Consider the following 27,424-nt stretch of genomic DNA (forward strand, 5'->3'; position numbering starts at 1 on the left):
CTGCGGAGTTCACAAATCGTCCGAGCCCGATTCGGTCACTGTGATTATATTCGTGAGAGTATAAGCACGTCGAATCGAGACCAAGGTGTATGGGCACAGGTACTCGAACGTGATATATGTCTTGATGGTAAACGTAGTTCGGCCGTCGGAATGCCGAACCCTGAAACTCACCTGTGAGTATCCAATCATAAAACCACTCGGCAACCAGTACGCCGAGCAATGTAATTCGTAACACCTAACTATGCCGAGAAAGCTTAGTAAGGTGACCTCTGCCAACAAAGGTTCGAAAACCTTCCTCGACCGAGACTTGGATAGATAATCGGTCGGCCTCGACGCAGTGCTGTTTATCCAAACTGAAGATGCTTCTTGGTCGGCTGATCCTGCGGCAGCAGTGCTGTTTATCCAAACTGAAGGTGCTCGCCGGTTGCTTCCACAGTGCTGTTTATCCAAACTGAAGGTGTGTCGGCAGGAAAAAGAAAAGGAAAAATCTCAAGGTGATTGAGAGGTTTTGCGCAGGGCAATTGTATGCTGAGTTGAAGGTCCTTTTCCGTTTGCATGATTTCTTGTATTTATAGTGCCCCATTCCTTGAATCCGACTCCGATTTGGATTGGGAGTCCTTGTCCCACTTCGCCTCTTCCTCGAACAAACCTACTCCCACTGGGATTCTGAATTTTCCTTCTTTTCGGGACTTCATTCCTTGCTGGTCGAGAATCCTAGTTGTACCAGGACTTCCTCGACCTTTCTATTTATCTGGACTTTTTAAGATTTGGCTGACCCTGCCAGCTGGCCCGGGCCTTATTATTCGGCCCATATTATTTGTCATCACCTTGGGCCGAGCGCATCCTGCTGCTCGGCCCAGCAATAATATTTTAGGCCCAAACAACTTCACTCCTATGTCATGAGTTATTGAGGTTTCTATTTCATCTTTTAATTCTGCCACATTAGAGTTGTCTCCTCCATTAATTCGGATGCACTAATTTTACGAAAATTCTGGAGCACATCAATGATTCTTAACGCGGAATGTGTGCTGGAAAATTCAAGGTAATTAACTGATGAATATGAGCAACTTAAAATGCAATGTATACTTTGCTTTAATTTGTAGGGGCTTTTGCACCAAAATAGTCTCTGAGATTGACATAACTCTCTCCTTTGGTCCCTAAGAATAATAATCGATAGTAGTGGTTATTGAGTTTGTTCGTAAATCATTTTTGTCATTCAATGAAAATTCTGTCAATGTCCTCTTTAAATGGAGGGTTGGTTTGACAAAAATAGCTTAAAATGGTGGTCACATGGTCGTTCACGTTACAATTTAACGAGGATATTAATAGATTTTTCACACAAATATCAAAATGATTTATAGTGGACAAATGAATTTTCTTTATCAGGAACCAAAGTGAAGAGTTATACCGAACTCAAACACCCTTAATTTGGCTAAACCCTTTGTAGGCTGACATAACAACATGGTGTTTGTTATTTTATTAAACTATAAGCTGCACAATTAATGAACAAGATAATTGATGCAATTGAAGAACTAGATTACTGAAGCAGGCTGAGGCATCCTCTCCAGGCTCTAGCTGTTAATTACCCTGCAATTTGCTCGAATCTCACCAGCATTGCCCGTTAAGACTTCGAGCTGTCCCATCTTCACCATTGCAGCAGAAAATTTATTCTTCCAAAGGAAAGGAATCCTTGCATTCTGTTTCACTTGGTTTGCGGTTGCTGAGTTTGTGAGGAGAGTTTGGTCTGATGTGAACAAGCCTCGGTTTTTAAGGATGCCAGCGTAGTAACTTGCATCCGTGACGGTAGGGCTGGCTGGGTCCATCGGAACCACCAAGTTTGCATTTGTGTTGCCTTGCGGGCACTGCTGCTTCAACTGAGCAGCGTATGCCGGATCTAAACTGGGGTCCTGATTTGTTGTTGCGTTAAAATTGTACAATCTGTTGCTGAAAGAAGTGCAATGAGAGCGGCCAATGGTGTGCGCTCCTGCAGAAACAAATTGTCTGATATATAAGCAGCTTTATTTGTTGCTTAATGGTATAATTTTCACAAGAAAAAATATTCAACGCACCAGAGAGAGTAACCATTTCTTGTTGTGTGAAACCCTTGTTTGCGAAAAGTTGAGTGAGGTTGTCGACATTGAATGTCGGGAGAGGTAGGTTTCCTGGTATGTCCGAAGCTTTGGAAATTCTGCCGTCTCTTCTTCCTGCAGGAACGTCATAGCCAAGCCCTCTAGTCTGCATGGAAAATCATGGATATATTGATAAGAAGGAGTCGCATAGATAAGGAAAATCACGTGAATTTCCTTAGTACATCGCTTAATTACTAGTGGATAGGATGTTGGGATTCTACTAATGGGTCACTCCTGAGTTCGAAATTTCTCCCCCCATTAAACATTGCAATAGTTTCGAACTCTCTCATTTCCCTTAATAATAGTAAAATTTGAAAGGAAAAAAATAAAAAAACAGATCTTACAAGAACTATGCTGTCCCTTGCTGCAAAAGCAACTATATCAGCGCAGGATACAACACCTCGGCATGCAGCTTCAAGTCTGGCCTTTGCTTTGTCAATGACTTCGAACCCTCGAAGACTTGGGTTGTTTGCCGGCGAGTCCTTTTCTGCCGTGTTCGAGGAAGTAGAATCGATGAGCACTGATGCATCACAACCCTGAAGGAGCAACATTCAAACATTCATTAAAATTTTAACATTATTTCTACCGTGTGGGTCAAGTTATAACAAGCACGTTAAATCGTACCCTAACAAAGCAGTCATGAAAGTGCATTCTCACAAGACCGGCCGTGACGCCTGGATCCCGAAAGAAAGCTTTTTGAACCTCATCCTTAACGATTGTCTCTGCTAAGGTGCACGAAGTTGTATAAAACCCTACTTGGAGCTGCGAATGAACACTCTGAAAAAACGAGACCACAACTAAAAGTTTGAAAACACGACTTAGATTTAGCGGAGTACTCATTTTCTTTACTGGTTAATTACCCCGCTTAACTTAATGAAGGATTATCGAATAACGATCTGTATTTATACCCAGCAAATGCGTGTTTAATCGCAATTTAATTATTGAAAACCCAGGAAATCAAGCTGGCAGCTGCCCCCGAGCGAAGTCGTCAAAGATTTAAAATATTTGATGAGCAAGTAGAAGAAAGAGGACAAGCGTGGGGGTTCATATGACGAAACTTCTACTGTTATAGCATCACACTAAATGCCACCAGAAACATTATTTAGGTTTTAACTGGGATTGCATACTTTCTGCCAAAAAAAAATAATTTAAACAATGGAAAAGCAAAGAAAATGCGCCAAATGGAAGGATTCAAAATGCAGGTTTGTATTTTCTTTACTTTCCGTGTGCGAAGATAATTATTTAGAATTCCAGTTGTCAAATAGTTGTGTAAATGGATAAGAAAATGTAAATTAACACTACTACAATATATGCTATCACCGGCGGAGGACAAACCGACGAGAAATCAAATTTCTGTCGAAAATTTGGCACAAATCCGACATTAAACAATGTAATGTCACTTTTCAATAGCGACACTATTGCTAGCGTCGCGAAAGGGCTTCAGTGTCGCTTTTTGAGCTTAATCCGCCACTACACAGTGTCGCTTTAAAGCGACACTAACCTTAACGTCGGTTTAAAGCGACGCATACTTACACGTGCATCAGCTATTTAATTATAAAGTATGCAGTCTACTGTCGCTTTAAAGCGACATAATATTAAAATTAAATAAATAAAATATTCCTTAAACCGACGTTAGATAACAATTAAATAAATAAAATATAAAATCTAGTAACGGTCTTAACCGACACTATATTTGTTAATAATAATAAAAATAGATGGACAACTGCATGCAATTTCAATTAATTCCAACTAAAGTAAATTATATAATCAAAATTATAAATTTTAAGATCTAAATAAACATTAATGAAAATAAATAACAAAAACAATAGTGCCAAACTGTACATCTAACATTTCACATAAAATCTGAAAAGTCGTCCGTCGTAACAAACATTAAATCCGACATTACAAACATAACATAAAAAAACAAAAAGATAGACCAATTATACTGTCGTATTTAACCGACAAGAAAAAGAACCAATTAAACTACCCAACCGAATCTGCGCCTGAACGTCGTCCAGATCCTTCTGCTTGAGAACCTTCTCCTTGAGATCCTCCTCCTTGAGATCCTCCTCCTTGAGATCCTCCTCCTTGAGATCCTCCATCTGATCCAAAAATCCTCGACAAGTCCACATCAAATCCAACACCTGCAAGCATTCCAGAAAACCCCCCAACTGGAACTTCAGGAAAAGATCCACTAGGAGCAGCCATCTCAGGTCGATATACTGGCACTTGATAAGGTGGCTGCTGCATGTATGGCATGGGCTGCGCAGGCATCGGATACACAGGATATAGAGGTTGCTGATTATGGCCAGCATACGGATATGCAGGGGGAGGCTGACTTTGGCCCGACTGTTGAGGAGGTTGACTGTGGCCTGATTGTTGGGTTCCCGGGCTATACAGTGGTTGTGGCTGAAATCTTTGAAAAAACCATGCAAACAACTGATTTTGCTTGTTCTCTAGGTCCGAAATCTGTTTATTATTATTTTCGTCCCTCATTTTCAACTCATTATTTTGAGTCATCAGCAACGCCATTGAACTCTTAGATGATCTCCTGGAGGAAATTGATGTAGAAGATGAAGAAGATGCATAAGACACCATATCAGGAGTCACACCATGACCGTATCCTCTAACTCTATTATACCTCTCAGGACCCATAGTATCAACATAAACTTGGGTCCTAAGATCTTCATTATCGTCTTGGCCCGACTCAATCAATGTTTGCAGGTTGCTCTCCATTGTTGACTTGCATTACAATTTTTAAAAACAAAAATTCAATCGTAAAACAGAAAAATAAGCTATAGATAATAAATACTAATAAAATCAAATACTAACATGAAAAAATCAATTACCCCTGTACGCTCCGATGTTTCATCAATCCATGTTTTATCTTTTCGTGTATGACATTCACGAAAAAAGGTTACGGGATCTGCTTCTTTCCCATGCTTCTTCCGCTTTATCAAAAATAAAATTTCATACAAACAAATTAAGCAAACCTCATACTAAAAATAAATATAATTATTTAAAATTAATCATCTCTTCAAAATGTACAATCCATACATATTCTTCCCGCACTCTTGCAAAGGATTTTGTACCAGTAGTATGGTTCATTGATTTCAATCCCCGATTAATCTTATTTTTTTCAGCAACCTCCTGAAAAAAAACGAACGAAAAAAAAAAAGATTATATTAGGCAACTTTAAAGTTATAACGAAATAAATCGTGTAAGGTTTACCTTTGTTTTGTCTCTATTCCAATATGCCAACAAATCATCCCATTGGGCAGGAATCACATCAAGAGGAGGCTCGCTGCGCACCTCTTCTGCTCTTTTAGTATAATACTTTTTTTTTAACTTATTTCTAAACTCTTTGTGCGCATGCTCTGCAATTTTAAGCGTCATATGACGGATCAAAGGCATTTTTACTATATCTGCATCTTCAAAAAAAATATTTCCCTACATACATAAAAACAAAAAACAAAAAAAATCACGCTAGTCAAATATTATTACAATCATTGACCTATTCTTCTATTTTCAACTAAAAATAAAAACATCTATATATACCTTTATTTTATTCCAGAAAGCTTCCTTATCTTCTTCCATAACCTTACGCCAATCTTTCTCCAACGGCAGATTTCTATAGTCCCTAACCTCCGCTGCTACATGTTTTGAAAAAGCACTAGCATTATCACTAATGCATTTTCCGGACGAATCAAACGAACAAAGCTGTTTCGTCCATTTAGGAATTGAGGGTCCACGCCTCCGTTGAGATGTACCTTGTTAATACAAACACACAATTAAAAACCAGGAAACAAATGTATATTTTCAGTTTAGCAATAATAATAGTTCAAACACACACACAAAAAAATAAAAATAAAAACTGAGATTAATAACAATTCAAAAAAGAACCAGCATCACCCTTGTCCTCTTCCAAGTGACGTTCTTCAGAACGTTGATCTTCACGAGAACTATCCATAGCAAAATTTAATGGAAGGAGAAGGAATATGGCTGAAATGGGGGAAAGAGACGAGAGACAGAAGTGGAAGGAATATGGCTGAAGTGGGGGATAGAGATGAGAGACAGAAGTGGGGAAGTGGGGGATAGAGATGAGAGACAGAGAAGTGGGGAAGTGGGGGATAGAGACGAGAGACAGAAGTGGGGAAGTGGGTGGGGAAGTGAGGGTTAGAGACGAGAGACAGAGATAGGAAATCAAGAAGATTAAATGTGGATAATTGCATAGCGTCGAAATATGAACACTTTGCGTCGGTTAAAACCGACACAAGGTCTGACTTTAACAGAAAACCTACACAGACCTGACATACTTTGGGCAGAAAGCTACAGACCTGACATACTTTGGGCTTGACATACTTTGGGCAGAAAGCCTGACATAATTTTCAGACCATTGCGTCGGTTAAAACCGACGTTATGTGGCATAGTGTCGAAATAAGGACCCATTGCGTCGAAATAAGGACCCATTGTGTCGCTTAAAACCGACACTATGTCTTATAGCTTTTGACTGAGGACAGTACCGTCTGACTCAACATCATTATAGGCTGACATACTATGTCAGTACCGTCGAAATTAGGCCACATTGCGTCGGTTAAAACCGATGTTAGACTGACAGATTTTTATAACATCGAAATAAGAACAAGTTTGTGTCGAAATAAGATAAAATTTGCGTCGAAAAAAGAACAAATTTGTGTAGTGTCTCTGACAGAAAATCCATTGTAGCAGATACTCTCGAAATTGTATAATTTTGCATCGGTTAAAGCCACTATAAGCATAATTTGATATGATAAGGACTGACAAAGTCTTCCAACCCATTCCCCCGTGCAAAAAAACCAGGAAAATTCCCGCCCAACATAAAAAAAAAAGTTTTAAGTTACAAAAAAAAGAGAACAAGGATAAAAATAGAAACAAAAAAATTAAAAAATTTTCATCCAAAATTAAAAAGTAATCAGTTATCTCATATAATATTTTAATAAATAAATTTATTAAGTTGAATCAATTTTTTTTGCACTGTAATTGTTATTTTAATTTGTTTTTATTTTGATAATTTTTTGTTGTTATTTACTAGAATGGATTAGATGAACATAATTTGAGTTGTTTTGAGAAAATGGAATGAATAATATTTATAAGCATTTATGTTAAATTAACAATATTAAATATAACATAAACTTATAATATTTAGTAATATAAGTATATATTATGGATTAGATGAGCATTTCTCAAAAGTTTAACTTTGATAACATTTGGTTGTTATTTACTATAATGGATTAGATGACTTTGATAACATTTAATTTGTTGTTATTTTGATAACTTTGATAACATTTGGTTGTTATTTACTATAATGGATTAGATGAGCATTTCTCAAAAGTTTAAACCTTGCCAATGTAACTCAAAGCTTGCATTTTATTCTTTTTACAAAATCATCAATTTTCATTGATCATCACACTTTCATTAAGTATAACGTAAGATTTTGTGGTATCCACTAGTATAAATATTTTAATTTGAAGATCGAATTCATTCATTGTATTCATATAGGTTCAAGGAGTGTAGCTGCAAAAAATCATCAAAATCGGACTTAAAATAACCGTTAAATCGTCATTTTTCGTTGATAACCGTCGAAATTTTTTGTCCCGTTACTTCATCCCAGAATGTTTTTTTTTTGCGATTTTTTTCGTATACGATCTCGAATTATATACAAACATGTTTGACGGTTGGATCGTTGAAATTAGTTTCGTAGAATGCGTATCCCATCAAAACGATAGATTCACTAAGACTTAAGAGTTTATTCACACTTTCATTAAGTATAACGTAAGATTTTGTGGTATCCACTAGTATAAATATTTTAATTTGAAGATCGAATTCATTCATTGTATTCATATAGGTTCAAGGAGTGTAGCTGCAAAAAATCATCAAAATCGGACTTAAAATAACCGTTAAATCATCATTTTTCGTTGATAACCGTTGAAATTTTTTGTCCCGTTACTTCATCCCAGAATGTTTGTTTTTTGCGATTTTTTTCGTATACGATCTCGAATTATATACAAACATGTTTGACGGTTGGATCGTTGAAATTAGTTTCGTAGAATGCGTATCCCATCAAAACGATAGATTCACTAAGACTTAAGAGTTTATTCACACTTTCATTAAGTATAACGTAAGATTTTGTGGTAGCCACTAGTATAAATATTTTAATTTGAAGATCGAATTCATTCATTGTATTCATATAGGTTCAAGGAGTGTAGCTGCAAAAAATCATCAAAATCGGACTTAAAATAACCGTTAAATCGTCATTTTTCGTTGATAACCGTTGAAATTTTTTGTCCCGTTACTTCATCCCAGAATGTTTGTTTTTTGCGATTTTTTTCGTATACGATCTCGAATTATATACAAACATGTTTGACGGGTGGATCGTTGAAATTAGTTTCGTGTTATGTTGTAAAGTGAATTTTATATATATTTAGGTCCCTACCTTTTATGGCACGAATCATACATTGTAAATAATGATTTCAAACTTCGCGCCCAAACCTTCCCACTCCACACCTAACAAAAAATGGACAGTGGGAAATTATAGTGCTAGAATGAAATATCAAACAAGTGAAATTCTAGACCATCCCACTTCACTTTCCCCTTTCTTTCTCTCTGCCTTTCAGATTGCTCGTTTCTTTCACACCACCGTGACCCAACAGGCATGTCATACCCACATTTATTTACCCAGAAAACAAAGCCCTCTCTCCATCACTTTGTCGCGGTCCATGGGCTCATCTCCATGTCGCTTGTTGTCCACCACCGAAAATTCAAGAACCCAAGAGATCCATTCCGCCAAAACTCATATCTTCCACTCCCAGACACATGAGACAGCCGTTTTTCTCCTAATGTTCTAAGGTTGATTTTTTTTTTTCCTTTCAAATTTTTATTTTATTATTATATAAATTTGGTTTTGAATTTACAGGTACTTTCCTCATGTTACTTGTGTATACCAATATCCTGGAGGCTTATCTCCTTATGTTACTTGTGTATACCAATACTTGTATCACTCATACGAAAATCAATGAATCGATCGGTTTTTACTAATGATGGAACTTGTGCTTATTGGTTATATTTGGTTTTTGGGTTCACTATCTAATCCATAGTTTGTAATACACTTCAATATTTTTATATAATTATTATAGTTTTTAGGGGTGTAAAACAGTTAAATTAATATATAATTATTATTATTAGGGGTATAAAACTGCAAATAATAAAAAATAATTATATATAATTATTATTATTAGGGTGTAAAACATTCTTTGTATTCATATAGGGGTGTAAAAAAGTTAAATTAATATATAATTATATATAATTATTATAGTTTTTAGGGGTGTAAAACAGTTAAATTAATATATAATTATTATTATTAGGGGTATAAAACTGCAAATAATAAAAAATAATTATATATAATTATTATTATTAGGGGTAATACATATGATTGACAACAAGTACCTTTCGTTGAAATAGTCTCATTTTGCGTCGAAATAGGCTAGGGTTGCGTCGGTTAAAACCGACGCCAAGGCTGACACACATGTCGTATTGCGTCGAAATAGGCTAGGATTGCATCGGTTAAAACCGACGCCAAGGCTGACACACACGTCGTATTGCGTCGAAATAGGCTAGGGTTGCGTCGGTTAAAACCGACGCCAAGTCTGACACATCATATTGCGTCGGTTAAAAGCGACAGAAAACAAGGGAAAAAAAAAAAAAACAGAATAAAACAAAGCCAAAAGGATTATATGTTATGATACGATATCATAGCATACAAAATAAAACAAAGTCTAATTAATACAAAAAATAATTAATATATTTAATCCCTGTCATCATCTGTTAGCTCTTCGTCGGTATTGGCATGATTAACGAACCCGGTAGGCAACGCTAATGATTCAAGAAAGGGAGTCTCTTCCACGCCAACCCTTGTATGAAAATTTTCATTATCAAGAATTCGATCATCCAAGTTCGGCGTGGCATAATCATCAATAGCATCACTATCCTCTAATACGTCAAATAAATCTCTTGGCTGAGTTCGAACAACTACGTGCCAATCTTTTTCAATCGTGTCCTCCACGTAAAATGCCTGTAATGCTTGTGATGCTAGTATGAAAGGATCCTCTTTAAATCCCAATTGATTGAAATTCACCATAGTAAATCCATATTGATCAGTCTTCATTCCTCGTGGACTTTCACTATTAACCCATTCGCACTTAAATAACATCACAGCTCGACCCCTATCTCCTGCTTCAGTAGGACCGCAATATTTGACCTCGAACATATCTACAACTCTGCCATAGCAATTTACTTGCCCAATTGCTCCAGGAACATTTGCAGGTACAAAGACACCACAATTTTGATTCTTATGCTTATCATCCACAGATTTTATACGAAATCTAAATCCATGAACAATGTGACTTTTGTATCTACTCACAACCCTACTAGGATAATTAGCTAGCCAATGCAAGTCTTGAGATATCAATGTGTCATTAGCATCATATCTTGAATTCATCTGTAATAAGTATGAAGATAAAAATTGACAGAATAACTATAAACATGTTATAATTAAAATGCAAAACGATAAATAAATAATATGATTGTTATATCAACTCACATGTTGCTTGAACCATTCTGGAAATTCTTTCTTGCTTAGCTCCTTAATTTGTCGCATAGTTAACCTTTCTCGACGATGTTTAGTTTTCAAGAATTCTTCATGTTGCCTACACAATTATGTCCAATTTAGATAATTATTTTTTCAAAGTTAAGAAAACCAATAAAACATTAAGACGTATGATTAAACGTTCTTACCTTCTAAATGGGCTAACTTCATCACAATTATTTAGAATGTATCTATGGCACTGATCAAGAACATTTAGATCGAGCTCCACATTTTCTCCTGAACCCATATAACATCCTTTCGAGTCAAAAATTGATAACCCACCAGATACTCCACGTCCAATACCATCTTCATTTCGGCCTCTACGGGTACGACGAGACTCAACGTCTGTAAGATACATGGAACAAAATGACAAGCACTCATCCACCAAATATGCTTCAGCAATAGAACCTTCAGGACGACCCTTATTACGAACATAGCGCTTCAGTGTTTGCAAATACCTACAATTATAAAACGAAATACAAATTATTATAATTATTAATTAAAGTTATGACTACAATTGTAAAAAAATTATAAAAATTTATTCATTACCATTCAATTGGATACATCCATCTATATTGAACAGGCCCTGCAAGAGCTGCTTCATCTGCCAAGTGAACTGGGAGGTGCACCATTATATCAAAAAATGCAGGAGGGAATATTTTCTCAAGTTGACATAATGTCAAGGCAATTCTTGAATTCAGTTGCTTAAATCCTTCCTCAGACTCCTTCTTACTACATAACTGTCTGAAAATTGCACTCAACTCTAATAAAACCATAGTAACAGCTTTAGGCAAAACCGGGCGTATTGCAAGCGGGAGTAATTGCTGCATTAAAACATGGCAATCATGACTTTTCAACCCATGTATTTTTCGTTCATTCACGTGCACACATCGCGACAGATTTGATGAATATCCATCTGGGACCCGAATAGTAGACAATACTTTACAAAACGCAGTTTTTTCTTCTCTTTTCAATGTGAACAATGCTGGAGGTCGAAATGTTCTATTTCCTTCTCTACGTGGGTGTTGACTATGTCTTATGTTCAAGAATTCAAGATCTGCACGTGCCGCTAATCCATCTTTAGACTTTTCTATATCTAGCAATGTTCCCACCACACTGTCACATATATTCTTCTCGATATGCATAACATCAAGATTGTGTCTAATCAACAGATGCCTCCAATAAGGTAGTTCATAAAAAATCGATTTCTTCTTCCACTGACTGTTACTACTTGTACTGCTCGAAGCTCTTCTTCTGCGTTGGCCAACTGAAGCATCTTTGTTTGATTTTCCAAAAGTAAATCTCAATGTAGAAAGTTCTTTGAGACATTGTAAACCAGTCCACTGCCTTGGTGCACTACGATGCTCTCGACGACCATTAAAAGTGATGGTTTGCCTTCGAAACCTATGATTATCTTCAAGAAAACGTTGATGCCCCATATAACAAATCTTGCGACTCGCTGGCAAGTAAATAGATTCTTTATCATGCATGCAATGTGGACAAGCTTTATAGCCATGTGTACTCCATCCTGACAACATTCCATAAGCCGAAAAATCACTTATAGTCCATAACACGGCAGCCTTCATCGTAAAACTTTGGTTGGAACACGCATCATAAGTAGGAATGCCCACCTCCCACAACTCATTCAGCTCGTCAATCAATGGACGCATGTATACATCAATCTCTTTACCAGGACTGCGTGGTCCTGGTATTAACAAAGATAATAACAAATTTGGTTGCTTCATGCACATCCAAGGTGGCAAATTATAAACAGAAAGCACCACAGGCCATGTGCTATGATCATTCCTCATTTTCCCAAAAGGATTAAATCCATCACTGGCCAACCCTAATCGGACATTTCGAATTTCTGACGCAAAATCCGGATATAAATTATCCAAATGCTTCCATGCGGGAGAATCTGAAGGATGTCTCATAAACTCATCCTTAGGACATTCAGTTGCATGCCATCTCATATGTTCAGCCATATGCTTCGACATAAAAAATCGTTGCAATCGTGGTTTTAAAGGAAAATACCACATAACCTTAGTTGCGACCTTTTTCCTCGAGCTATCCTCTGCATTGGTAATTTTATATCTTGATTTACCACAAACTGAGCACACGGTCAAATCTGAAGTATCTTTCCAATAGATCATGCAATCATTGGGACATGCATCAATTTTCACATACGACAACCCCAAGTCATTTATAAGTTTTTTTGCCTTGTAACAGGATTCAGGCAAACAATCCCCTTCAGGCAACATTCTTTTAATTAACTCCAGTAAAGTGGTGAAGATCTCGTCAGGCATTCCCGCTAAACACTTGATCTGATACAATCTTACAACTGCTTCCAATTTCTTAAACTCCTTACAACCTGGCCACAAATCTTGATATGCCTCTTCAAGCAACTTAAAAAAAGTCTGCACCTCTTCTGGACGCCCTTCCCCAATAGGGGGTTCAGTAGATGGCCCAACACCTTCTTCTGTTAATGGTTGGACAAATACATCATTAAGAAAATCATGCATGCCAATCACCTCATCTCCTGTTTCTTCTTCTCCAATTCCCTTCATTTTGCTCTCCAATGTTTTGCTCGCCATGATGTCGCCAACAAGCATTTTTATAATCTTTATCCATATCATACAATATGAGATGTTCAACAATGGTGTTCCTAACAAAAGTATATCGATTACAACATCTTTTGCAAGGACATCTAAACTTATCAAGACCAACACCATTTGCAACTGCTTGATCCAAAAACAAATTAATTCCAGTTGTATACGCTTCAAAATTTCGGGGTATTGTCAACCAACTCTTATCCATATTTTACCACTTTACGAAGGTAAAATATTACGTTGACACTAAGATGCCTACAATCTTTCAATCCCTATCATGTAGGCATAACTATCAAAATTTTCAATTTCTATCTTTCACCCCTGGAACTCTATCACGATTGCAATCTTTTAATTTTCAACACCTATTATAGTAAAAACAAATTAAAATAACAACAAAAAGTTATCAAAATTATGCTCATCTAATCCATTCTAATAAATAACAACCAAAAGTTATCAAACTTATCAAAATAACAACAAATTCAAATAACAATTAGAGTGCAAAAAAAATTAATTAATATATTCTTATATTCCTAAATATTATAAGTTTAGGTTATATTCTTATATGAAAGGATATTCTTATATTATAAGTTTAGGTTATATTCTTATGAAAGGTTATATTCTTATATTCCTAAATATTATAAGTTTAGGTTATATTCTTATTAGAGTGCAAAAAAAAAAAAAATTAACATAATATATTCTTATATTACTCAATATTATAAGTTTATGTTATATTTAATATTGTTAATTTAACATAAATGCTTATAAATATTATTCATTCCATTTTCTCATAACAATTCAAATTATGTTCATCTAATCCATTCTAGTAAATAACAACAAAAAATTATCAAAATAACAACAAATTAAAATAACAATTAGAGTGCAAAAAAAAAAATTAACATAATATATTCTTATATTACTCAATATTATAAGTTTATGTTATATTTAATATTGTTAATTTAACATAAATGCTTATAAATATCATTCATTCCATTTTCTCATAACAATTCAAATTATGTTCATCTAATCCATTCTAGTAAATAACAACAAAAAATTATCAAAATAACAACAAATTAAAATAACAATTAGAGTGCAAAAAAAAAAAATTAACATAATATATTCTTATATTACTCAATATTATAAGTTTATGTTATATTTAATATTGTTAATTTAATATAAATGCTTATAAATATTATTCATTCCATTTTCTCATAACAATTCAAATTATGTTCATCTAATCCATTCTAGTAAATAACAACAAAAAATTATCAAAATAACAACAAATTAAAATAACAATTAGAGTGACAAAATTAATTAATTCGACTAAATTTTTATTAATTTAACAAAAATAGTAGAATTTTATCTAAGTGCTTAAATTATAATTTTTAAATAAATAAACTTGTGTATTATACAATTTAAAAATTAAAGAAGTTAATGATACAAACCTGATTTGTTGAAGAATTTCGACGTCAACAATTCTTTATGTACTCAACCAGCTCAAATAAATTTCCTACAAAAATAAATTGTAACTAAAAATTAAACATAAGAGGAGAAAATAAAAATATTATAAGCAAGAAAAACTTACTGTTGTGAAGAGGAACAAATGAAGTTTGAAAACCAAAGGAGAAAGCTGAAAGAGAGAGAACACGGGAGACTTTGTAAAAATTGTAAGAACGAATAAGAAAAGTGCAAGAGAAGAAAAAGAAAACACGGGGGAGATCATATAAAGACCATCAATGTGTCGCTTACAACCGACACTGGTTTTCAAAATATATGTCGCTCAAAACCGACGCAGGATTTAAAATATTAAAAACAAAGAATTAGTGTCGCCTAGAAGCGACACCCATAGTTTATGTCGCTTAAAAGCGACACTATTTTATTTAAAGCGACGCCAGTACTTAAAATATTAAAATATATGTCGGTTATAAGCGACACTAAATTTTTACGTCGGTTTAAAAGCGACATAGAAATTTTACGACGCTTATAAGCGACAGTAAATACGACGTCATCTTCAATGAGTGTCGCAAATCTCTTTTTCGCCACTATATAATATTAAACCGACGCAACAACTGACACTATTAGGTCCTTTTGTAGTAGTGTAAGAGTGGATCCAAGGTGGATACTCTTTCAAAATTTGGCACATTGTAGACTCGGTATGGTTGGGTTGGCCGTGAATAGGACAATCTGCCTATCCATACACCCACGTCCGATCTTCTATTCCACAATTTAGATTGGATAGACATTGGATAGGATAGAGACTCATTCAAAGCTCAAAGGCAATCCTCACCATTCAAACTGAATCTGACAGTCCTCTTTAACTCAATCGGCTGACGGTCCTCACACAAACCAAGTGTTCAGATTTCTTGATTCTTAGGCTTTGGACACTAAGATCCGTGAGGATCCAACTTCCTACACATTAAACATGTAATGACAAACAACTTCTGCACTTATTCTCCTAATCGCGTCTCTTAATTATTTTTAAATTTATTCGATTTAATAACTAGATGAAAACAAGATGGAGAATGTCGAAGGTTAAAAACAGTGTAGAAATTACTTTCCAGGGCAAAATCATAAGAAAATTGTTGTTAACACTAACCATCTGCACTATAAGTCAAGGAGTGCTTATCTTTTAGAGTGAGATTTTTCAGTGTGCCCATAACACAAGATGATACGTCATATGTTATCAATTGCAGAGCCAATGTAGAGTCACTGGCTGCTGCTGACCCCAGTAATATATAAAATCCCCCTTCGAAATTTCGTTTGACCTTTATAGTAGCTAAGACAAATGAAATAAGGAGACCTTTAATCAATATGATTTGGGGTATGCTATCCACACACCTTGTTTTACTTCTCACACACCCCTTGATAATTTTTGTCTGTTGATCTTCTTCAAGTCATCCGATCCAACGGATGAAAATTAAAAAGGTGTGTAAGAAGTAAAATGGGGTGTGTGGATATCTCACCCCTATTATTTAAGTTGACACAAACCAAATTTGCGTTGTTTGTGTTCTATTTCACTTAAAAAATTTAGCACGCTAATTCTCAAATAAGTTGAAGACTTACCAAACACACAAATGTCTTCTACACCTAGACTTCATATCACTTAATTCAAAGCTTCCAATGTTCAGCTCGATCAGGCACCCCATCTCACATGGTTGTATCACGAATCCCAATCATATCTGTTTTTTTTCATCCTGAAATTTTTTTAGAATTTTTGTATTGATTGATTTGGAATGAAATTTTGCAGAAAAAAAATTATAAATTAGCAATTATAAGTATAAGTATGGTTAATTTTTGGAAGCTTTCTATTTTATGACCCTGTCGTTGTAAATTTCTGACTCCGCCGCTATGTACTATTGTACAAGTGGAGGGAATTCTTTTTTAAGTGCCCCTTTGCCTGAATAATGACATTATTTCTGGCACACAGAATGAAATGTAAAATTAATATTTGAATTTTCTTGATGAAATGCAAGCATGCACGCATCTTCCCACACAATATAAATAGATTAGAAGACTCGATCGTAATTACATAACTCTAGACTAGGAGACTCGATCGTAATTACATAATTCTAGAACACACTCGTTCCGAACAATTCAAATTAAGTTCAAGAACTTTGTACAAAAATATTATATCCAGAGTCATTTACCTCTTTTTTCAACCCTATTTATTATTATTATTATTATTATTATTTTATTTTTTTAAGTTTTTAATTTGGACACACGCAAAGAAGAACGAGGAATCATCCACCATCCAGGAAGGGATGTTTTCTTTCCAGCATCAGGTTCATCAGTTCTGCCCCCAAATCTCCTCCTTCAAGACATGTTCCCAATCCGAGGAAGAGCTATCGTGCCAACCCGCCGGAAGCAGATTCCCAGGACAGTTCCGATTATCTGTCGGTGGACCATCCACGAACAGATCGAACTCCTCAGCATCAACCATATTACCTTCACTACTGTCAGCTTCATGACTCTGAAAAATAGGTTGCTCTTTCAGTTCTGAACTTCCACCCTCTGATCTCTTGCTTATAAACGGCCAGGGGTTTCTCTTACCAGCATATCCAAGACCATCAGTTTCCAGCAGTTGCTGCTCTTCTGAATGCATGTAGGAGTTGTCAATCCGGGATTTAAGGATCTGAAGCCTCGGCATAACAGAAGCCTCACAGTTGTTTGACTGGCCGGTTGTGCTAGAACAAGGAGAATCCTGGATTTTGAACTCGGGCAGTAAGCTATCACTCGTGTTAGGTGCAACTGCAGATATCTTGGGTTTTGGAAGAAGTTGCCCTTCAGTATGCAAGTCAGCGTAGTTTTCAATCCGGGATTTGAGGATATTAAGTCTGGACAGAACAGAAGCCTCGAAAGCGTTTGATTGGCTGGTGTTGATAGAAATGGAAGAATCCTGGAAACTGAACTCAGGTGCCGAGACATCACTTGCGTTGGGTGCAATTATGTCTGTCTTGGGTTGAAGGCACACATTGGAGCTGGATGATTCCTCCATATTGGAAAAACTAATGAATTTTGATTTCTCAACCCGGTCTCTTATGATACGAAATCTGGCCATAACAGAAGCTTCGTTGTAATCATCTGTCATCCCAACTGTATCTGATGTAGGAGAATCCTGAATGGAAATACCATGTGATGATGAGCTACCATCTACTTCAGGAGGAATATTATCAAACTTGTTCGGTTCAGAAACCTTGGAGCTGGATTCACCCCCATTGGCAGCACCAATCAAATTTGTGTTCTCAACAAGGTCCCTTAAGATGCGAAATCTGGCCAATACATCATCTTCCAGGCTTAATACAGGCAAATCCTGGAGATTTGAAGTTGGAAATTCCTGAGCATCAGACGTCAATGGATTGACTGGGTTTGAATCAGGGGAAACCTCCGACACTGATTGCTGCATCATATCTGCATTATATATAAAGTCGTCTGAAACACAATCATAAAATAAAGATAAGGTCAAAGTTTATCATTTATAGGTTACAAAACTACAGCAGCAATGTAAGAGTATTAACCTTTGGATTTCTCTGCCTCACAGTTTTCCATTTCTATCTTTACACGATTAAAACGAGCTTTATAATTAATGGAACATAATACAGCTTCAGCCTCGAGCCATAGATTCTTGTACAAGAGGGCTTGAGGGTCTGTTTCCTCAGCATGAAAATTTTCACTAAGAATCTTCTTTATAGCCTACAAAACCGAGGTCCATGGCAAAATAAATAACTTTTTGTACTTCCTCATCCCCCAACGGGAAGAAATAAAACTTGACATTTTACATTATGATACTAGGGATAGGGGTACCTGAGTCATTTTATCTTCTTTTGCCATGTTTTTGTCACTTTTCCCAAAGACAGAACCAATAACTTCATCCTGAATGTTAGAGGCGGATGCCAACGGGCCCCTGTCTGTACTCACAACCTGAAGAAATTATTCAGCCAAGCAAAACATTACTAGAGTATGAGGTAGTAACTGCATGGTGAAGCGCCCGCTATTCATTTGAAAAATTAAGTCTGAAATAAGATTCCAAAAACTTAAGCAGCATACCTTATTATGCTCTGTGAACTCTCCATTACACTGAGCAGTGTTTTGCTGGAACGATAGCATTTCCTGTGTCGGCGACAAATTCTCACCGTTCTTTAATATGCAGATATGCAGGTTATTGATCACAGCTTTTATGGCCTCAATATCATTTTTCTTCAATTGAACCCAGCCATATGAACAATTACTAAGCAGCAATTCTGACAAGCTATTCATTGTATCAACCAGCATATGTGCATCCACTTTTAGCATAGAATCCTCCCCATCAGATTTGGAAAGCTTAGTAGGTGCATCCTGTACAGATGAACACAATATATTTTCTTCAGCATGAGAAGGCACATGTGGTGAACCATATTCCATGGTGTCACTGACATTCAGTTTAACATCTGGACCACAACTCAATGTTGTTTTCTTTATTTCTGTTGCTAATCCAACTTCTCCACCATGACCTTGTTCCATGGTGTGAGAATGGCCAAAGAGACCAAAGGAATTGTCCCCATTCCCTGATTTATGGAGGACATCCCTGTAACTTTGAGGTCCTCTATCATGGCTTGCTTCTGAGTCATATGTGGTCTTCATCGCATCATCTAATTTATGTTCTCCAAAAGCTGAGTTTTCAACTGAATATCTCTTCAAAGGAAGGGTCAGACCATTTTCCAGCCACCCAAGATCATGGTATTCAACTGTGTTCTTGACAGGCTTTTGGGAGGAAACATTTTCCGCAGCATTTAGTGGAAACATCAGTGGCATTGGAAAATGCAAACCATTGCAGTCCTCTAGTTTCTTTATCTGTTCTGGAACTCCTTCAGAGGATTCCAATGAAGAAAAACGACTACCAGGAACTCCTTTCCAGCAAGGCGAGTCCACAGCAGGATTATTAGGATCTACATTGTCAGATGAAATTGGAAAAGAAGTGACGGTTTCATTTGTATTAAGTGCCACATTAAAACCACCAGGACTAAAATGAGGATTTTCAAGTCCAGATTTCGCTTTAAACACATGATCCCAGGGATTCTTGTTGAGACTTCTATTATTTGACAGCTCTTCATTTCTTTCTGTGAAGAAGCTATCATTTATTCCAAGTAGACTGTCAAGTTGGCTTGAACTGAAATGACCGTTGCCTTCAGAAACTTGTGGCAGACGAGACTCTTGTACACTAGAGGGATAATAATGACCACGATCTGTCTCAGCTGCACCACTTCTGAAATTCAACCTTTTGAACAGACCTATCTCTGGTTCTGAAGATTTAGGGCCAGTAACTGGTATTCTAGTGGCAAAGGCTGAGGAAGACTTTGAAGTGGACGAAATATCATCCATACTAGCATCATTCCGTCGTTGCTCAGAGAACACACTGTACGGTGTTTTACAGTTTGTGGTGTTTGTGACAAACTGTGAGGATGATGCCTTAGGATGGGCTTCTGGAACTGCTGAAAATGACCCCGTGACAGATTTTGAAAAGTCAGCAGGGATGAATTTGGAATTTTTCGCCACAAAGGATTTATCACCTGAGTGCTCTGCACTTACAGATCCACCATGCTTTTCCCAACCCAGAATATTGATGCTATGTGATGCTTCTTCACAAGAGGGGTCTGCACATTACACAGATAGTTAGGGGGAAATAGAGTAGGGTTGCATAACAAAGAGAGTGAAAAAAAAAAAAAGTAGTTGCACTGGAAAAATTCCATAGGCACATAACTTGGGGGAGACATACCTTGTTTCATGTAATTCTTGTACAGTGATGAGCTGGAAACATCAGTCTTCTTTGAGCAGAAATTTCCACTAAAGTCTCCCTGTTTACCCTGCTCCCACTCCCGCAAGCCACCCCACTGAGTAGTATATTTTGGATCAGAAGGGTTTTGACCATAATCCTTGTGAGAGGTGCTATCCAAGGGAGCGAAATGAGTAGTTGACAGCCAATCATGACTAGGTTGATTAGGAACCACCATGGGGGGAACACTCGGAATTGTTGAGGATAGATAAGAGGGATAATAAGGTTTTGCCTCAACAAAACTAGTTGCAGCAGGATCGAAGGATTGATCATACTTAAACACACTGGATGAAGCGGTGGTAATAGTGTTCAAAGGAGGCAAGTTTGTAATGGATGGTTCAACAGTCTGCAGGCCTGCATATCCATACACATTTGATGAAGGAATTGAATTGAAATCTGGGGATGGATTGACAAAGAAATTAGACCCCGTAGTGGTTGGGTGAGAAGGAAGCCAACTGTGCAAAGAAGAATTCATGGGGGCAACATAAGGTGTCTCAATCACATCAAGTGGGCTAGACATGGGTTTCGGCACAGACCGATCGACAGTAAAAGGTGGAGCTAAAGCCGATAAGCTTGAATACGATGATGAAGAATATGGATAAAATCCTCCATTTCCATAAGGCACAAATCCCGCCATTCTTAGACCTTGGTTCTAACACACAAATTAAGTAAATAGATCAAGACCCACTAAAATTTAAATCATCTCAAAGCCATTTGAAATAACAATCAGAGCTAAAATTTCCAAAAACATGAACATTCACTACAAAAATCAAAACTTTATGAAGAACCCATGTATCAAACAGCATAAAGATAATCAATTCACAATTAAATTATTATCATCTTTGAGAATCGTGCAAAAAATGAAAGAATTGGTGATGCTGCTTACAATATATTACGACGGTCAGAGCATCCCTTTTCAGCAATCGCCCAATTAACTGGGTAAAACAAGGAGGAAATAAAAGCACAAAAGCCGTAAAATTTGTAAACAAGCAGCATTCCCTAGAAGATAGAGAGAGATATATATAGTCGTCTTGCTTAACTATATCCTACAACTACATCAATAAGAAAACCCAGATTACAGAATATGGCAAAAACAGCAGAATCAAAAACCAATCTGGAAATAATTCAAGAAATCAGAGATTTCGCAGTAATCGGAGAGAAATTCATACCAGAAGAGTGACGAGTGAGGGGGTGAGAGAGAGAGACTGGTGGCAGAGTGTCCTCCGGGTCTTCACCGTCTAAGAGAAACCAGGAAAGAGAATTTCGGGTAAAAGTCACTCTGATTGGTTTTGGCCTTTGATTTTCGCTTATCTACAAAGAAGCCCCTCTCATTTCGCATAAATGATTTACCTCCACCTACTTTTTGACAGTTCGTTTTTCTTCCCCTTTGAACTTGTTTTTCATCTTAGTGCATTTTCTATCACCTCCTTAAGGTAGGGTGAATTGGTGATGCTAAACCTCTTTCCGTTATATTAGTTTGGTTTAATTAATTAAAGACACGAAAATCAAAATTTAAACTATTCTAATGATAATAATGAGGAGTGAGCATGAACAAAAATATTTCATTCCATTATTTTTCTCGAGTCTAACTGAAGATTCAACATTAATCATTTGCATTTGACGTCTTAAGTTCGATTCTTCTACTCTTAGTATTGTTGTATAAACAAAGTACAATGTTCAACTTTTACATTTGTAAATTGTGAGTAAGAAACGGAAGAATATGGACTTGTATGTATGAATCTAGGTCTTAAAATTGAAGTCTTTAATGGAGATCGTAATATTGTTTGTCGACAAATCAATTTGTATTATATTATAACACATGTATTTTTCTTTCATTTTTTTATATACTTTAAATTTATGATTCACTCATATTATAATACGTGAATTAGTTAGATCCAATAACAATCTTCATTATTACAAATATTAATGCATGAGACCCTAGTTTAAACGCTTGTAAATAAGGGAAAAGTGTGACTGCGTACTTGGTCAAAATACTCTTTCAAAAACATGACTCTTTGTATTTGAGTTTTGCACCAATTTTATACTTATCCAGTCTTATCCAGTTTGATACGAAAGTTGTAGAGTTCTAGAGTAATTTATGATCACGAGCTTCATCGCAAAACTCGACAAGGTTTGGTCCATACTTATGAGAGCAAGGGAGTTGCAAATGGACCAAATTAAAGAGGGTCTGATAAATTAAACCAATTTTATTATAATTGAACCAATATTTGTCTCAAAGCATTTTTCAGGTTTTTTAAATTTACTGATAACGGGCTATACTCCATTGACTCAGCTTGAGGCTTGATCTGCGATCAATAGAATACTAATAACCCCATTTCTTAGATTAGGTAATTAGTTAAACAATATTTCTGAAGTCTCTCGAAATCGCAGCATTATTTTGTACTAAAAAATGAAAAAGAGACTAATTAATTAACAAAAACCTGCTGCCTGCAGTATAAATTTGTATAATATATGATCCAAGATTACATATGCATGTATGACTAATAATGAGATAAATTAAACTAATAAAGATTACTGCAGAAAACAAAGATTTCATATACACCGTTTTCATGAAAGTATACTGCAGCATCAAGAAATGAATACAGAGATAAAGTAACCAAAGAAAAAGATATCAATGAAAGACTTGCAAATTAAGCAACCAATTAGAGAAAGAAAGCCGCCCAATCCATCTCATGAGGCTTGAGTGTGTATCCATCAGTGACGTACACTAGCTTAAAAATATAGATAGAAGGAAGAAGCAGCGTCGTGAGTGGAGGCCGGCCGCGAAGCTAGACGAAGATTATTCACGAGACCATGAAAACTGGCACTGCGCTGCCTTGCCGGTACAAGCTGCTCCGTCATCCTCGCAAGCGCTGCCGCGTATAACCCTAGCAGCTCTGCAACAATGCCTACCCTTATCATCCCTTCTTTTATAATTAATTTTCTCACCCCACACAAATTGTAGAGCCTCCTTTTAAGAGAGCGAGAGCGCGACTATGAGAGAGAGAGAGAGAGAGGTAGCGTAAGAAATTACGATCTTCAATTCTCTGTTTCAAAGTCGTAGATTGTTGGTGACTTATATATACCTTTTAGTTGTTGTAACGGGCGGACTTTATTTGGCCAGATTTGATTTTAAAGATAATGGATACCAGGGTGACGGCAAAAAATGCAATAAATCCATACAGATTACATTCTATTTCTGGTTGGGTTTTTTGAACTTTCTGGTATCTTCTAGTTATTCTTCGTATCAAGTTAGGCATAACGTGGATTATGGATCAAAATTACCATATGGAGAGACTTTTTCACCCAATTTACGCACACCGTGATCAAATATCTGGTCAGCTTACGCGTAAAATGTAATGATTAAAGTGGTATTCATCACGTTTTGTTCGCCTGGTTTTAAGACTTTTGCTTGTACCGTTATCACCTCAACGCATTTTGTTGGCTGATGTGGCAAGAACCCAGTGGAGGGTTTTGGAAGGATGGGCGTGCAGTGGCTTAAAAGTTAGAAAGGCCTTTGTGTACTACCCATATGACAATTCGCGTCAAATAAGCATGGAAAAACGCCATGTGGTCTGCTTTATGTTGCTTTCCCACGGAAGAGGATCCTCCCTGATCGATTTGTGGGAATTTTAGAGATTTTTATGTTATAGTCATTCATCGTATATCTTACGATTAATTTTCGTTAGGTATTATTTGTATTTAATTTTAAATAAAAATAATTAAATGATTTCTAATTGTACAATATATAATGAATGACTAAAATGTAAGGATTCTTAGAATCTCGACAATTTGAATCCGGATAGAATCCAATTCTCTTTTCCACATGTATCTGACTTAACATTTGTGATTTTTGTGCATTTGTGTGTGTGTGTGTGTATATATATATGTCATGTTATTTAGTTAGTATTACAATTTTGAATTGCAGTAAATTGGTAACAGTATATGGGCACATGATCATCATGCTGAACCCTACCAAAGAGATAACAAGGAAGAAATTTGTCAAATTCTGCCAAATAATTTTGAATATAGATGAAGAGTAAAGAGGGGATAGATAAGGCCAGTACCCATTTTCTTTTGACCACGAAAGTGAAAGGATGTCGATCATGGAGAAAATCATGTTTACGAACTACTACGGTGAAATTTTTACATATATGTCTCACTCAGTCTTCTTATTGTAAGCTATTACATAAGTCATAATATATTGACAGATGATTAAATTTGCACTCAATTAAAGTACTCATTAGTTATCTAATACAAATTGCAACAAGAGGAAAGCAGCAAACAATCTCTTCTTTTACATTTTCTTATCGATCGTTACAAATAATCCATTCACGTTGAGCTTCAGCCTTGAGGGTAATGAATAGGACCTATTGAAGACTTTTTTCCATGGAGTCCATGCTTTCCAACTCAAAGATCGAACCTTAATCAGAGCCAAAGAAGGCTTTGTGTATTTAAAACTTGAAAGAGTAGTAATGGGAGGAGGGGGAGAGCAAGGTGGTGGTGTTGTCACTGACGGTGGTTCTGCTGATTGATCTTCTAAGGCAATGTTGTCTTCAGAGTTCCAAAAACATGAGTGTTTTCTCTTGCTCCTTACTGTTGCAAGCACATCATATTTGTTGCATATTCCCCATACCGTCACCTTTTGTTCGTTATAATCCACCTTCACTGAGTATATCCCTGCAAGTACATATAAATAATGTTACAAGACAACATTAATTAGGGTTTAGTTCACATTTTATTGCTGCTTAATTCCCCTACTGGACTAACCCAGCCAGTAAAATTAAAGAAAACCCTAATGTATAGCCACAGGCCCACAAGAGTTGTCTAATTGCAGGCTGCAATTTTGTGAAGGACCAAGGATATCAGGCCTAGTCAAACTAAACAAACATCATGACCTAGAAACGAAGGAAACGACTGCTACTATATATAATGTCTCACTCATGACCTAGAGGGCGGGCACACACAAAACAACAAATTAGAACATGAAATTTAAGGAGACTGACCACCTTGCAATGTTGCATTGTTCGGTTGAAGAAAAGGTTAGAAAATATTAATATTTTTGGTTTCTTTGTGCTATGATTTTCAACTAAAAATACATAAGAAAAATATTGATAATGATGGCGCTTAGTAATATATCCTAATATATACATATAGAGATATGTAGTTTACCTTTGAGATGGGAGAGGGTCTTCTCTATTTTCTTCTCACATCCATGAGAATAGAGAGGAACCATCATCTCCACATACTGCGCCTCTACGTTTTTGCAGGCGGGAACGATTTGCATATCGGCCATATTCAAATCCAAACCCTAATTTAACTATATAAGATTCAAGAGATATATATACGAATGCATGCAAGAGAATCAGAGATTGCTGTTATTCTTACTTGGTCATTTGAGATGTTTCCCTTATCTCCATTAATCTATGTATCACATTTGCAAGGCTTTATGTAGGGTTAAGTTACTAGACACTGTAGGAGGTCGACTCAGCTAAGTATTCCAAGATATCTTTAAAAAAGAAAAGGTATAGCTAGGCTGATAGAGTACTGTGTTTTCTTAATCATGTTTCTGTTTAAGCTTTACCATGCACGGCTGCCGATTGACCAGTTCATTTGATAATATAAAGATTATTAAGCAATAATTATTCCTCATTAAAGTTTATTAAAGATACTTTGATTGGATAAATCTTGGTTTGGATATTGGAAGGATGTGGATTATGAGTGTGAGATGAGTGGAAGGATGTGTCAGCAGCGCTGGCTTTACATGGCTTTACATCGTTGGACATAAAAAAAGTGCAGTGTATATATGTATTCTCCCCTTCATGCATGCATATCTGCTCGTCGATCAGTTGTATATATATAGTTTCAGATTACGACTCCCATGTGGCTTGTTTTCCTTATCAACTAAGTTTGGCTTTCAGACTTTGGAACTTACAACAACTTTAACTAACGTAATCCTAATTAACTTTAATAATATATCTCTCGATCATGTAATTCCTCTCGATTTATTTTATATACATATGTGCCCGCGCATTACGTACTCTCGGCATCATCTCATCCTTTTGCGCTCTCATTGGTTATGCCGCCATGCACATGCATGCAAGTTCTTTTTTAATTTCTTGATCGTACCAAAACAGATGAACCCTAACTTGAAAATTGATGTTCATGCTAATTAAAATTATTTAAAACAATAAATGATATTCTAATTCTTTTTTGTTACAAATTAAAAGTTTCGAAAGCTGAATCCCCTACTTCTACCCATCATCTTAAATACCACTGTCACCGGACTATAAACGATTCTCTAATTTAAATCCTCTAGAAATATCCCTCAAATTTCTGTAAGTCTAGAAGGTACCAATATTCAAAAACACTGGATGGACCATGCATATACAGACTAGAGTAGATAGGTTAGTCCCACAATAAAAGTGATTTTCTACTTTGTTTAATTGAAAATAATCAAGAAGTTAAGTTAATGTATGCCTTATTTCGTGTTAAAAAAGTAGCTTTTAAAGTTTAAAAGTTTTAATCTTCGTTGATGCTTTAATCACCCTTCAGGCTTTAGCTTTTGACTTCTAACACTACGTTTTTTAACTATTGTTTTCTTAACGTGCTTTATTATATAACAAGTTTGGCTTCTCCGAGTCTATGTAATTTAGATGGGCTATACTGATCCAAATATGTATAGAAAAATCTTATAGGAAGA

At 36.1% G+C, this 27,424-nt stretch overlaps 4 protein-coding genes across 12 annotated transcripts; all 4 read right to left on the reverse strand.

Annotated features, from left to right (window-relative positions):
- Positions 1-1,221: 1,221 nt before the first annotated feature.
- LOC137733377 (peroxidase 5-like) lies at positions 1,222-2,986 on the reverse strand. Its single transcript, XM_068472530.2, has 4 exons — positions 2,754-2,986; positions 2,474-2,665; positions 2,070-2,235; positions 1,222-1,984 (listed from the first exon to the last, which is right to left on the reverse strand). The coding sequence occupies exons 1-4, from the start codon at positions 2,967-2,969 to the stop codon at positions 1,572-1,574; spliced, it is 987 nt and encodes a 328-aa protein (XP_068328631.2). The 5' UTR covers positions 2,970-2,986; the 3' UTR covers positions 1,222-1,571.
- Positions 2,987-9,969: 6,983 nt separating this feature from the next.
- Positions 9,970-13,403, reverse strand: LOC148696053 (uncharacterized). Its single transcript, XM_088697460.1, has 4 exons — positions 11,359-13,403; positions 10,959-11,267; positions 10,765-10,870; positions 9,970-10,662 (listed from the first exon to the last, which is right to left on the reverse strand). Exons 1-4 carry the CDS (start codon positions 13,401-13,403, stop codon positions 9,970-9,972), a joined length of 3,153 nt encoding a protein of 1,050 aa, XP_088553586.1.
- A 3,497-nt stretch (positions 13,404-16,900) lies between these two features.
- Positions 16,901-22,020, reverse strand: LOC137733794 (uncharacterized). Of its 9 annotated transcripts, none has more exons than XM_088697106.1 (7): positions 21,891-21,952; positions 21,608-21,773; positions 20,665-21,373; positions 18,960-20,542; positions 18,717-18,833; positions 18,431-18,605; positions 16,901-18,323 (listed from the first exon to the last, which is right to left on the reverse strand). In XM_088697106.1, exons 3-7 carry the CDS (start codon positions 21,356-21,358, stop codon positions 17,203-17,205), a joined length of 3,690 nt encoding a protein of 1,229 aa, XP_088553232.1. In that variant the 5' UTR covers positions 21,359-21,373; positions 21,608-21,773; positions 21,891-21,952; the 3' UTR covers positions 16,901-17,202. The 9 variants fall into 9 exon arrangements, with proteins under 9 accessions (XP_088553232.1, XP_068329082.2, XP_068329084.2 ...); XM_068472981.2 differs by having other exon boundaries at positions 17,105-18,344; positions 20,665-21,366; positions 21,608-21,656; positions 21,891-22,006; XM_068472983.2 differs by having other exon boundaries at positions 17,105-18,323; positions 21,608-21,656; positions 21,891-22,006.
- A 2,808-nt stretch (positions 22,021-24,828) lies between these two features.
- Positions 24,829-26,155, reverse strand: LOC137733170 (uncharacterized). Its single transcript, XM_068472330.2, has 2 exons — positions 25,894-26,155; positions 24,829-25,401 (listed from the first exon to the last, which is right to left on the reverse strand). The coding sequence occupies exons 1-2, from the start codon at positions 26,015-26,017 to the stop codon at positions 25,019-25,021; spliced, it is 507 nt and encodes a 168-aa protein (XP_068328431.2). The 5' UTR covers positions 26,018-26,155; the 3' UTR covers positions 24,829-25,018.
- Between the last annotated feature and the right edge of the window lie 1,269 nt (positions 26,156-27,424).

This window comes from Pyrus communis, chromosome 7 (assembly GCF_041283825.1).
Source record: "Pyrus communis isolate YQ-2024b chromosome 7, ASM4128382v1, whole genome shotgun sequence".
Lineage (NCBI taxonomy): Eukaryota > Viridiplantae > Streptophyta > Magnoliopsida > Rosales > Rosaceae > Pyrus > Pyrus communis.